At 48.5% G+C, this 13,291-nt stretch overlaps 1 protein-coding gene across 3 annotated transcripts in view; it reads right to left on the bottom strand.

The window, feature by feature from the left end:
* Positions 1-3,186, bottom strand: part of LOC120969348 (uncharacterized) — a 98,344-nt gene extending 95,158 nt beyond the window's left edge. For 2 of the 3 annotated variants that reach the window (XR_012189347.1, XM_040396518.2), the window contains exons 1-2: positions 2,904-3,186; positions 2,402-2,543 (exon numbers count right to left, since the gene is read on the bottom strand). Coding sequence is in view for 1 of the 3 variants with exons in the window: in XM_040396518.2 (XP_040252452.1) it covers positions 2,402-2,543; positions 2,904-3,180 (419 nt within the window). In the remaining 2 variants the exon portion in view is untranslated. Of the gene's footprint in view, positions 1-21; positions 454-631; positions 2,544-2,903 lie in introns of those variants that run through there. The other variant, XR_012189348.1, reaches the window with a different exon arrangement.
* Positions 3,187-13,291: the final 10,105 nt, after the last annotated feature.

Raw genomic sequence — 13,291 nt, 5'->3', positions numbered from 1 at the left:
CAAAATATGTTTCTTACATGAGTCCATTCTTGTACAGATTGTTGCATAAGGGATATTATACCCCCTGCACAAAGGATTGCATTCAATGATGTTTATATTGCATATGAATTGATGGACACCGATCCGCATCAAATTATTCACTCAAATCAAGCTTTATCGGAGGAGCACAGCAAGGTTCTTATTGTTATTTCAATATGAAAGTAAAATCTTCTCATCCTCCCTTTGTACGATAAGTTCGCTTATGTAATCAGACTATTGTTTGGCTATGGTAATTCTTGTCTCTAGTATCCTATTTCATTTGATTCCTCGAGTACATCATACTGTCAATTATCTGTTTAATTTATTTTCTGCCTCAGCCTCATACATACTTCTGTCAGATACTAGTATTCTGGGAGCTAATGAGTTATAACTAAAGCCTCTCGACCTTTCTTCTTTCTGGTTGGCCTGAATCATCTTGATACTTTGCTAGTCTAGGACTACGTGCTAGTATAAACATTAACCTTCGTGTTGGAATTATGGGGATATATTTGTTGACTGTCGGTTGATGTTTCGCTTCTCTGTAATACAATGGAAATTAGATCAGTTCTCCGACATAGGTGAACTGAAATATACACTAATACTGAATAAGTACCTTATTGTATTGCACCTCTTAGAAATGATATAACATATTATTCGAACGTTTCAATTAATGCACCTCTGAACATTCGGTTGAGCAAAGGAAGGAGTTGAACAAGTTCATCGCATATTTACATGTGATACATGCCTGCAAGCTGACATATTAGTATACTACTTAATGCTAGCAATTCCCTTTTCTATTCTTTGTCAAACACACCCATGCATCATCATTGCTAAGGTATGATTCCCTAAATAGAAGTGCATTCTCGATGTCAGGTCTTCCTAATATCAAATCATGTTCTACTTTCGCAAATGCCACTGGATAGTCCTTGGTGGAAAGGTTCTATCAAAAAACTGTTTGCTTATAATATGCGTAGTACTGTCAGTGCCTACTTGGGTTTCTAGCATAAAGAAGTTGACGCTAGATCACGTGTGAGAAATCAGTGGATTTCTGGAATGGACAACTATTTCTCTTCTGTTGATCTTGTTCTTTCTAGTTTCTTTTTAATCTGCATGCTTCTGTCATGTTCTGAGAAATTGTACTTACTTTGTTATGGATGTTTTGTGCAGTATTTCTTTATCAGATCCTTTGTGGCTTGAAGCATATACATTCAGCAAATGTTCTCCACCGAGACTTGAAGCCTAGCAATCTTCTTTTTAATGCAAACTGTGACCTAAAATTTGCGATTTTGGGCTTGCTCATACCACCTCAGAAACTGATTTATGGCCGAGTATGTTGTGACAAGATGGTACAAGGCAGCAGGGTTTTCGTTGAACTCCTACGAATAGACTGCGGTGATTGAAGTGTGGTCTGTGGGCTGTATTTTTATGGAACTGATGGACCGAAAACCTTTTTTTCCTGGAAGAGACCATGTCCATCAGCTACGTCTACTAGGTACTAATGGAGGTCAGACAGTACCCTATGAACTTCTTTTAAATCGAATTGAGATCATGTTGTACGGTCCTGTTTTAGCATAATATATACTCCCTATGAACTTATTTTGGGACGGAGGGAGTAGTAGTTTTGGGACTGTCATAGAAGTATCTAGTGTGATCATAGTTATTCTCAAAGTAGATGTATTTAAGCATAACAGGCAAGTTTTGGCATGTGTTCTAGTGATCTAACCATCCGCATCCATCTGCTAGGATTTATTGTTCCTTCAAGACTGTTGATTTTATCTTCCAAACAACAAGTTAAAAAGAGGCGTCTAAGTTGGCTTAAGCTATGTTTTTTTGGCATCGGAATAGATTAATTTAGAACTTACTCCATTTGTTAAATACTATCACTGGAGCTATATTCAAAGAAGAACAAGGGAAAATCATCAGTAAAAACGGCAATAAGTACAGCTTGACTAAAGTGTTGTTGAGTAAACTGTGTCAAACATGAATATACCTTTAGCATTTTTCAAAGCTTTAACTATTGTTTTCTTTTACAAATCCGGGTGTGTATTTTGAGTTTTGACAGTTAAGTACAGATGTATGCCATGCGATTTACTCATCAAAATTCACATATAAAAATTAGGGTGCATCTTAAAATCCAGGAAAAGGTAAATCAAAGAGATCAGCCAGCAATAGTACTACCATCAATGAGCAAGGCAGTTGTTCTGAATTGTAATTTCATACAAATCAAGCCAAAATTCAGGCCAAGTTGAAAGGAAATATGTAACCAGTAACAACAAAATTAAGCTCTCGAGAAAGAGGCGCAGGGGAATTAATGTGTTTTTGATATGCAGCTCATCCAATTTTTATGAACTGCTATGGTGGGACTAGAATGTATGGCTGTTACCTTGCCATGATACCATGAATCAGAACAACGAGATGTTCTGGTCCTTGGTTGCTGTCGGATGCTTCCATGGACGAACGCGATGCGGGACAGCCCCTACCGGTGGACATCGGGCGGGAACGAAGGAACCTTGTGGTGTCCAATCCTGCATAAACACAAAATAAATTCCTAGTTCAGAGATGCTGTATGTACTCAAGGCACATTCCTAGTTCAGAAAAGATAAATTCCAGGCAAATTCCTACTTCAGAAAAGATAAATTTCAGGGACATTCGGATGTCGCTTGATCTATGAAAATAATCTAATCCCTGATCTCCGCGCTGATGCAGAATAAAACTATCCAATCCCATCAAACAACCAGCAGGCCTCGGAGTCGATTGGGCACTTGGACGAGTACCAAATTGCAGATTTCAGTACAGGCAGCACACCCTAACCGCGACCAGAAACACCGTGGATGACGGGTACCGGGATGGAGCTATCAGAAGCGAATGCTGAGAGAGGAATTTACCTGATGGGCCGCTCCGGGGACGGGCTTGGCTGGGAGGGGCGGGGCGGAGGCGGCGGCAGAGATATGAGCGGTGGTGGTGGCGGGGAGAGCAAAGCGCGGACGCCATCCCGCGCGCTCGTAAGCGGAAGTTATCGCCGCCGGCGCGAATCGAGGGAGAGCGGCGGCCGACGAGAGACTGTCGCGCGTGCGGACGACGCGGCCGTTTCGCCGTGCTGGTGGATACAGCGTCGCCGCCGGCCGTTAGATTCGCCGCGGACGGCCGGCCGTTTTCTCGCATTTTCCTTTTTTCACTCAAGGGAGAAACTTTGCTTCTTAAATTTTTTTAAAAAAGGGAAACGTTTCACGACTGTGTGCTGGCCGAACCTTTCGGCCGGTCGCGTCCACGCGTGAACGCATCCAGCGACTCGGCTAGCGACACGTAGGATGGGGGCCCCGCCCACGTGCGTCTTCTTCCTTCTTTTTTTTCTTCTCTGGTCGCTCGTCTCCGCCTCTCCTTTCTCTGCCTCCTTCTCATGCCCCGCTGCCATGGTCAACCGGCGCCTCCCGGAGGCCTCCCAGGACGCCATTGCCACAGGAATCGACCGATCCAGCCACCCTTGGCCAGATCCGCTTCTGATTCGCGCCACCGGAGCTCCACCTCGGAGCTGCAACCGTCCATGATGGAGACTACACCCCTCGGCGCAATTTTGCTGGAACCGACATACGTCGAGGTTACAATCATGGTGATTTTTTGCTACAACCGACGAGCCTCGGTGCTACAACCTCTCGACGCAAAATTGCTGGAACCAATGGACGTCGAGGTTGCGACCATGGAATTTTTTTGCTACAACCGACGAGCATCGGTGCTACAACCTGCATCTTTTTTGCTACAAACAGTCATGGTAAGACGACAGACGACGATTTTTTGTTACAACTGTTGTTGATTTTGCTACTACCGGCGATCATTTTTGCTACATCGGTGACGGCGGACGACACAGTCGCTGGCATGGCGTGCTACAACTAGGCAAGAGGAGCTGCAACCATGGCCACAAGAGCTGGAACCGCAGTCCAGTAGAGTTGCAACGGCGGTCCGGTGGAGCTGCATTTTTTGCTTCAACCAGTAACAGGAAAGCTACAACCGGCATTCATTTTTGCTACAAACTACAACAATGAAGTGCGGCCGGCGGGGATGACGCACGATTTGTTTTTGCTGCAACTGGGCACCGGTGAGGGTCACCGGCGACGACAGCGAGGGTCGCGGCGACGACGACACACGTTTTTTTTTTTGCTGCAACAGGCAACCATGAAGCTTCCACCGGTGTGGGATTTTTTGCTGCAACAGTGGGCGGGCTTCTGGAACTGCGGCTTTTCAGGAACGAGGACGGCGAGCGGCGGTGAGCCGGCAAGGTCATCGGCGTTGGGGGTGGTCGGGAGGGGGGAGGCGGTTCTATGGCGCGCGTTGTTCGTGCGGATCTGGTGCGCTAGCGGGTGGGAAACGAAGGAAGAGATCGAGGGAGGGAGGAACAAGATGACTAAGAGCAGATCTGACGGTCTGATGTAGCTGTATCAGACGACTGCGGGCCGACCGGCCCAAATTTGGGCCGGTGCGCCGGCGCAGATCGGTCCCCTTTAAAAAAGGTTTGACGAATCAAGTAATATTTCTGTTCTAAACGGCCCTCGTCGGTCGCACGGGTGAGCCCATGTTTTGTGTTTCTTCTTTCATAAAAAAATGACTTTTTTAGAAACGCAGACACCATATACTCAAATCCTGCAGAGTTTGAAGATTGATGAAGTCCTTGCTGTAGATTGAAATATCATCTCCTACTAAAAGAATATTTTATTTTTTAGGAGGAGAGAATAATTCATATTTGTGACATACCAAAGCCTCAAACATAGGGTTTGATCTCTGATGCTCTGGGGTACCACTGCCATCCTGATTGTCCGATCACTGGTTGGTTCTCTAGAAAATCGACAACTCTTCGCGGGGTACAACTCAAAAAGAACTCTCATGTATGTCACATATCGTTTTTTGTTAATCGAATTTTATTTTCTCCTGAACTTAATCAGCACTGTCTGACATAAAATTTACGTTTTACTGATAAGAAAACGGAAACGAAAGGAGTTAGATTTTTGGGACATTTTTGGTTTTCTCACTTACAAAAAAGAAAATGAAAGGGAAGTATGTGTACCGTTGAATTGCAAACGTTTCATCTAAAAAGAACATACAACGTCTTGCTTCACTTTTTGTTTTGAAATCTTTCCATGGGAGAGAAGTAATCGGTCATCCAAAAGAAGGAGATTGCCGACTCCACTCCACTCCAGGACTATTGCAACAGGCGATTCGGTTTGCACTGATGTAGAAACCTCACTAAGCACGAGATGGGTTAATAGCGCACCATAGCTCATCGGTCTGGTCCCCGACCAAAAAAGAGAGAGGATATGTCCCGTATGTGTCCAAAAATCATGACTGAAGGCATCAATGAAAAGAAAATAGACAAGACAGAAGTACTGGGAGAACCATCTGAATGTCTTCGTTTGGTATGGAGACCTTGATCTGCCAAACATAAATACTACTAGATCCACTGCAGTGTTGAAAGGATCATCGCACAGATGAAAATGGAACCAGGAACCCTCATTTGACTCGTCTCCGCCTCATCTATAATGACAATGCCAAATTGGACGCAAAGCTTTTAGTAATACCTAGTTGGGTGAACATTTGAATTTGACAAAGTCCTGTCATAATCTCAACTAAATTTATGTTGCTTTCTAAATTCAGACAATCAAGACTAAAAAAACATTTTAGTCAACGTATAAGCAAGTATTTCTCTATTGATATTCACAGTTGTTAGATAAAGATTTTCTTATGTCTTTATACTTATGAATCTTAGTTATTTCTCGGTTTTCCCAAACTTAATTTAGCAAAGACGAATAGATATATGTTTCCGTTTCGTCCTTTCATTGTTTCACCAGGCCATTCAAAAGTATGATCCTTTTATCACGAAAAGGACCCAAATATGTTATAAAGGCTCATGAGAAGTACAGAGCGCCCAAACATAATAAAATTAGATCAAGGCCCCCACATCATTGAACATCCACTGCCACCATCAGAACGATCCTTTGTCGCCGCTTCCCTACCGAAGCCACCTTGAAATGGTCGATGAAAACCGGGAACTTCGTGCACATGCCCCTAAGGACTAGCCTCCCAGAATATTAGTCGTCGCCATTGAACTGTTGGATCGATCTGAATAGCCTGCCACATAATCTTGTCAGTGCGAGCACACGAGGAGAAACCGTAACCTCTCACTGCCCCAAGGACACGGCGGGAATCTACATCAGAGCTTCACAGACTCTGTCCCGATGAACAAACTCGACAAGGATTGGAGCCCCCAAAACCAACTTGAAGATTAAGTTCCGCCAATCGCCAAAATACCGCCTCTACGAGAGAGAGAGAGAGAGAGAGAGAGAGAGAGAGAGAGAGGGAGAGAGAGAGAGAGGGGGGAGAGAGAGAGAGGATGTCCTATACTGCTGGCCGAAGCCAAGGTATTAGGATCCCCCTTCTTTCCATCGCCACCTGTCGTGGTACTAAGACTGACAGTAGAATAGGGGGGTAGTATGGAGAGGCAAGATCCTAGCTATGGCGAAGTTGTACACACGAGTTTTACGAGTTAAGGCCCTTCTCAGAAGAAGTAACAGCCCTACGCCTCGGAGCCCGGAGGCGGTCGACTGGATTATGCATATATGTGTTTACAGGGGTGCGAACCCTTGTGCATGTGGAGGGGGGTAGCTTATATAGAGTGCGCCAGGACCCCAGCCAGCCCACGTTACAAGGGATTTAAGGTACATCAAGAGGGGGCGTTACTGGTAACGCTAGTAATAAAGAGACATAATGACCATTAAAGGATGTAATGTCCAACCATTGCAGTGCGGAGTGGCTTTAGATCTTCTGGCGGTCGAGTGACAGTCTCCATGGTCGAGTGACTTCGAGCCTTCCGAGTGGAATGCCTTATGGTCGAGTGGATGATGACTCCTCTTCGATTGCTTCTGGTTTTAGGGTGAAGTCCTAGGGGAGGGTGTCTAGGTCAGGCCTATGACCCTACCCTAGGTACATGGATTCATCATTAGCCCCCGAATGGTTCAGGGTTCGAGTGGAGAAGGAGTTGATAATCTTTCTGACTCAACTTTTGCGCTTCGGAAACGCCTTGTCCTGGGATTAAATGAACAATCATGATGACTTCAACTTCCTGTTCAGTCGCCTTGATCCATTCTTGGTTTTGTCGAGTGAACTTTCGTTGTTAAGCTTCGAGTGTTGATATGGAGAAAATCTTCCATCTGACAGGTTGTTCTGCTGTCCGCAGATCTCGCGGGATTCGAATTTTTGGGAAGCGCGCGGGGCGGAGGAGGTTGCAGCAATCGGGCTGGGTAAGGTAGGGCCGCCTTGATTTCCGCGCCGCCTTTTTCGCCATGTATCGCTCGCGCGACTGTTGCGGGATTTGATAAGATCGCCCGGGTCCACAAGTCAGTCACTCGGAAGCAACCTCATATAAGGCGTCGGTCCGGGATTTTTGAACAGTGCGCACCCATTCTTCCTCTTCCTTCTCTGTTCTCTCCACCACATCCGCTCCTGCCCCGGCGCCGCTGCTCAGTTCGAGCTCTGTCCGCTGCGATGGTAAAGGAGAAGATGGTGGCATTGGAGCGCGCGAAGAAGGCGACGACGAAGGCGAAGGGGAAGAAGTCCAGCCGGGGCGGATCTTCCTCGAGGTCCGGTCTGCTGCGCGGCTGGATCCAGGGAGATTGGATCCGGTCGACGATTCGCCAGGACGACATCGACGATCTGGCCGAGGAGGGATTGATTCCCCACGGATCCGCGCGGCTCCCGGCGGACGAGACTGAGACCCGACCGCAGGAGGGTGAGTGTGTCCTCCTCGCCACCCACGTCGACCGCGGGTTTTCTTTGCCTCCCCATCCTTTTTTCCGAGCTTTCTTGAACTTCTTTGGGGCACAATGAGGGAGTCCTGGATTAGGGGGTCCTCGGACAGCCGGACTATATCCTTTGGCCGGACTGTTGGACTATGAAGATACAAGATTGAAGACTTCGTCACGTGTCCGGATGGGACTCTCCATGGCGTGGAAGGCAAGCTTGGCAATACGGATATGTAGATCTCCTCCCTTATAACCGACTCTGTGTAACCCTAGCCCCCTCCGATGTCTATATAAACCGGAGGGTTTAGTCCGTAGGACAACAACAATCATACCATAGGCTAGCTTCTAGGGTTTAGCCTCTACGATCTCGTGGTAGATCAACTCTTGTAATACTCACATCATCAAGATCAATCAAGCAGGAAGTAGGGTATTACCTCCATCGAGAGGGCCCGAACCTGGGTAAACATCGTGTCCCCCGCCTCCTGTTACCATCCGCTTTAGACGCATAGTTCGGGACCCCCTACCCGAGATCCGCCGATTTTGACACCGACATTGGTGCTTTCATTGAGAGTTCCACTGTGCCGTCACCGTAAGGCTTGGTGGCTCCTTCGATCATCGACAACGATGCGATCCGGGGCGAGGTTTTCCTCTCCGGACAGATCTTCGTATTCGGCGGCTTCGTATTGCGGGGCAACTCTCCCAGGGCTGGACGAAGAAGGTGGAGCGGATCCATTGTCCGGCCCCGCTGCCCGAAGAACCGGCCGTCCCACTTCTGATGAAGATGCTGGTCCCGGCGCCTTACAAGGTGCCGAAGAAGACGGCCGAGAAGGAGGCCAAAAAGACCCGGGGCGGCCTTCGTCGCCGCGGCACTTCGGACACAATATCCGAAGGCTCTAATGCCTGTTCCGCCTCCGAAGAGGATGAGGAGGAGGAGGAAGATGAATCCCCTGCGGGGGGAATAAAGAAGAGGACGGCCTCCGTACACTTGGAGGCCGAGCCTCCCAAAAGGTGAAAGGCTCCTCTTCCGGAGGAGTCCACTGCCGCCGCCGACAGCGGCCCGGCGTGGGATCCCAGGGCCCAGCCCCTGGTGAACTCGTGAGTATATAAAACCGAGTACGTTTATGTGTCCAGACTCATCATGGCATAGTATTTTAACCTAGGCCATATTTTTTGTAGTCCGGCGAGGTCCCGTACCAAACAATCCTCATCGGAGGATTCGCTAAGCTCGGATGCTATGGAGAGCGGGACGCCCCCAAAGGCCCCTCCCTCCAAACAGGTGCATAACACCGAGGCTTCATCCCAGAAGGACCCCGGCCAAGGAGGAGAGGAAAATATAGTGAAGGCGGCGCCTGGAAGTCAAACTTCAGGGGCTGAACACATGGGGGAGAAAATTCCCATGGGAGCTGACGGCGGGGGCCATCTTGAATTCGGCTCCCAGCCGGGTGCAGTTCCGGAGACCAATACGGCTCCAGAACCAGGCAGGCGGCCTCTCCCAGCTGGAGGGGGCATACCGGCAACCTCTGTCCAACCAGAGGTGTCGGATGCTTTGCTGGTGGCGCTGAAGAGCGCCTCCGTCGTCGATGAACACCCTGCCCTTATGGGTACGGTGATTGAGAAGATTCAGTTCGCTGAGAATGGACTGAATGGAGCCTGCATCAGCCTTATAAAAGGTTTTGAGGTATGTTTTTCGAAGAGTGTCATGGTATGGATAGTAGCCCCTGATACACTGTCCGGTGAAAGGAAAGAACCGGACAGAGGATCAAATTTATGTTCGCAGGAAGACTCATTGAATGACATCTATTTCTCTTCTGTATAAGCAGGCGTCTGTAGCGGCTACTGCCGCTCATACTGCGGAGATCTCCGGACTGAATCAAAATCTAGAGCGGGCCCAAGAAGAACTTGGCCAGTTGAAAATGCAGTTGAGGGATATACAAGGTATGCACAAGTCTTGTTCGCGTTTATTGCGAATGAATTTTCAATATGATGAAATAAGCGTCATGATTTGCGCTAGGGATGGTGACCGAAGTCGAGGCTCTTAAGGAGGCTGTGGCCGAGGCCGAGAAAAAGGCAGCCATAGAGCAGGCTCTTCGTGAGAAGCACAAGGCCAGGGTTATTAAAGCTAAGCAGGAGCTGCAAGAGGCCGTGAGGAAATGCGAGACCTTGGAGCAGAGTTTAACGGAGAAAGAATCCGAACTCACCAAGGCGCATCAGGCCACGAACGATGCCCGGGGGGAAACCCAAAGCGCCCTGCAGGGGATCCAAGAGGCAAGAAAGATCGCGGCAGGTAAGGCTTTTTCCACGTAACGCAAGTATTTTAGGGAAAATTATGTTTCTAATTTTCAATTCGGATTTCTCAGGTGTATTTGCCGAGCTGCCCCGCAGCATATCAGATGCCGCCCAATTCTACCGAGCCGAAGAAAGGAACACTGCGGATAAGCTCTTCTGGTCACAGTATTTGGCACCGAATTATCCGGTGCCTTTTGCCGATCAACTGAAATAGCTGATCGAACTGCATAAGGCGGCGGAACTAGCCATGAAGGATTTGGTTATCCGGCTATGGCCTGTCGGACCGATTCCAAGCAGTTACTTTGGGCTCGTGAAGCGGCTTGTGAGCGCTTGCCCTCAAATTGACGTCATCAAGCGGTCGGTCTGCATAGAAGGTGCGCGAATGGCCTTCGCCCGCACAAAGGTGCACTGGGGGAAGATGGATGCTGAGAAGCTGATGACCGAAGGGCCGCCAGAGGGGAAGGAGCACCGCAAGCCCGAATTATATTATGAAAGTGTCCTAAAAGGATCCTACCTTGCAGCAGATCTATGCACCAAGGACATTATATTTCCATGAATGCCAATCATGTTGTCCTTTCTAATGTTTGAACAAGGTCATTTATTTATTGCCTGTTATATAAAAGTTTACCCTCCTGTGCGGCCGTTTTATATGTTAAACCTGAGAGTTGGCCAGTCGTCGGCTTCTGCCCCCACGTAAGAAGTACGGGGGTGTTCGGGATAAACCTGAGCACTCTTTATCCCAGTTTTGGGTCCTTCGAAGGAGGTGCTCAGCACAACGAACCACGCAATCGGACTATAGGGCTTTATCACTCTCACTTAGCCATAGGAGCTTTAGTAAGGTAGGCGCAGCCCCTGGTGTTCGGAAGGCCGTACTAGGGGCTCTATAAGCACCTGATCGGAGGAAAAACCGATCCATCGCACGCTGCATTGGTTATGGCATTATGCGGGAGAAATCCTTAAAGATTTTACGACCTCTCGAATAGCTGACCAGCTCTCGCCGTATCATGACAGTCAGTTTTCGGCTTTCTCTACTGAGGTGCTCGTCCGGAAGAACCGGGACACAATCGCAGTAGTTCTCCCAGTGCTACCTTAGCCGATATAGCTGAACGTAAGGTACCAAAACATGGGAGCCGGGCAAACCCAACTATTGACCCAAGACATGATTCGGAGCTGATGCATATAGTGTTATAAGTTCGGGGTGCCGAACTTCCATGAAGGTGTTCGGACTTTATTGCCGTGTTATGGGTAAAACGAAGCCCCTGGCATATTTTAAGGCATATCGCTGTGTACGGATGCCACTTGACAAAAGAATTTCAATAAGAAATAACAGCAGGTAAGCGTCATATAAATCCACATGTTGTATTTGAATAGTACGTCTATGCGTGTGAGTAGAGGTAATGTGATAAAAAAAGGAATATGATTTGCGGAACCTGCTGAGACCAGGGGGAAGAAGCTGAGTGCGGATCCGTAATATAGCCGGATGGTCATTGCGGGGAATATCTAAGGATTCCCTTGCGCGTTCGAGCTGCCTCCGCATCGCCCGTCCTGGTCGGTGCAAGGGTGAACCTGCGAACGAAATGTAAGAAATGTTTGCGTGCCGGAGAGCGGTTGAGCCGCTGAGTACGACCTGTCCTAGCCTTCGCTGGAGTTTTTAATTGAGCTCTGGACGAGCCGGGCTATCCTTCCGTGAAGTAATTCAGAGTCCCTTGACGGTGTCCGGGAGCTTGGACGTCGACTCGAGGTTCGGCTGCAAGGTGCTGCTCGTTGTTTCTGCTGTTAAGGCAGTGGTGTAGTTGTTGGTGCCGAGGGAAGGTTCGGTCTTGCCATTAACCGTAATGACGCCGCGTGGACTAGGCATCTTGAGCTTACGGTAGGCATAATGTGGCACCGCGTTGAATCGAGCGAACGCGGTTCGTCCGAGCAGTGCCTGATAATCACTGCGGAAAGGGACGATTTCGAAGATTAACTCTTCGGTACGGTAATTTTCTGGTGATCCGAAGACTAACTCATGGGCAATGGAGCCTGTACAGCTGGCTTCCACACCTGGTATAATGCCTCTGAAAGTGGCTTTAGTGGGTTTGATCACCGAATGATCGATGCCCATCTTGCGCACTGTGTCCTGGTAAAGCAGATTTAGACTGCTGCCTCCATCCATAAGGACTCGAGTGAGGTGGAATCCGTCAATTATTGGGTCGAGGACTAGTGCGGCTGGATTGCCCTGATTGGCGTTAACCGGACGATCCATGCGGTTGAAGGTGACCGGCCCTAGTTTATATTGCGGGACGACTGGTTTCGTTAAGTCGGCATCCCTAAGGGTGCATATCCGGTCCGAATTGGGAACTTGGGTGGTATTTACCACATTCACCGATTGAATATGCGGGGGGAATTTCTTTTGCCCTCCTGTGATCGGTGATCCGGGCTCTTCGTCCCCGTCATCGCTTTGAGACCCCTTCTCCGTTTTTGGCGCCTGCCCTGCCAGCTTGTTTGAAGACCCAGCATTCTCTGTTGGTGTGGGTGGCTGGCATTCCTAGGGTGCCATGGATCTGGCATTGGCGATCGAGTATGCGGTCCAGACTGGATGGACCCGAATTGTTATTTTTGGGTGGCCCTTTCCTGACCGGACTTTGAGTCCCTAAACCCGGCATTAACTACCGTATTTTCGGCGTTTTCACCATATTTACGGCGCTTGTGTTTGTTGCGTCGTGGTTTGCCGTTGCTATCCCTGGCCTCTGATGTGCCAGGTTTGCTTGTTGTATTGTTACTACGAGCCAACCAGCTATCTTCGCCCGCGCAAAAGCGGATCATAAGTGTCGTGAGGGCTGCCATGGATTTTGGCTTCTCTTGACCGAGGTGCCGGGCGAGCCACTCGTCACGGATGTTATGCTTAAATGCCGCTAAGGCCTCTGCATCCGGACAGTCGACAATTTGGTTCTTCTTAGTTAGGAACCGTGTCCAGAATTTCCTGGCCGATTCCCCTGGCTGCTGAGTTATATGACTTAAATCGTTAGCATCCGGCAGTCGCACATAAGTGCCTTGAAAATTGTCCAGGAATGCATCTGCCAGGCTCTCCCAGCTTCCGATGGAGTTTGCCGGCAAGCTATTGAGCCAATGCCGAGCTGGCCCTTTGAGTTTTAGCGGGAGATATTTGATGGCATGTAGATCATCCCCGTGGGCCATGTGAATGTGGAGGAAGAAGTCTTCTA

Source organism: Aegilops tauschii, chromosome 7 (genome assembly GCF_002575655.3).
Source record: "Aegilops tauschii subsp. strangulata cultivar AL8/78 chromosome 7, Aet v6.0, whole genome shotgun sequence".
NCBI classification, from domain to species: Eukaryota; Viridiplantae; Streptophyta; class Magnoliopsida; order Poales; family Poaceae; genus Aegilops; species Aegilops tauschii.
The sequence above is the reverse complement of the archived record's forward strand: the minus strand, read 5'-3'. Positions and strand labels throughout refer to the sequence as shown.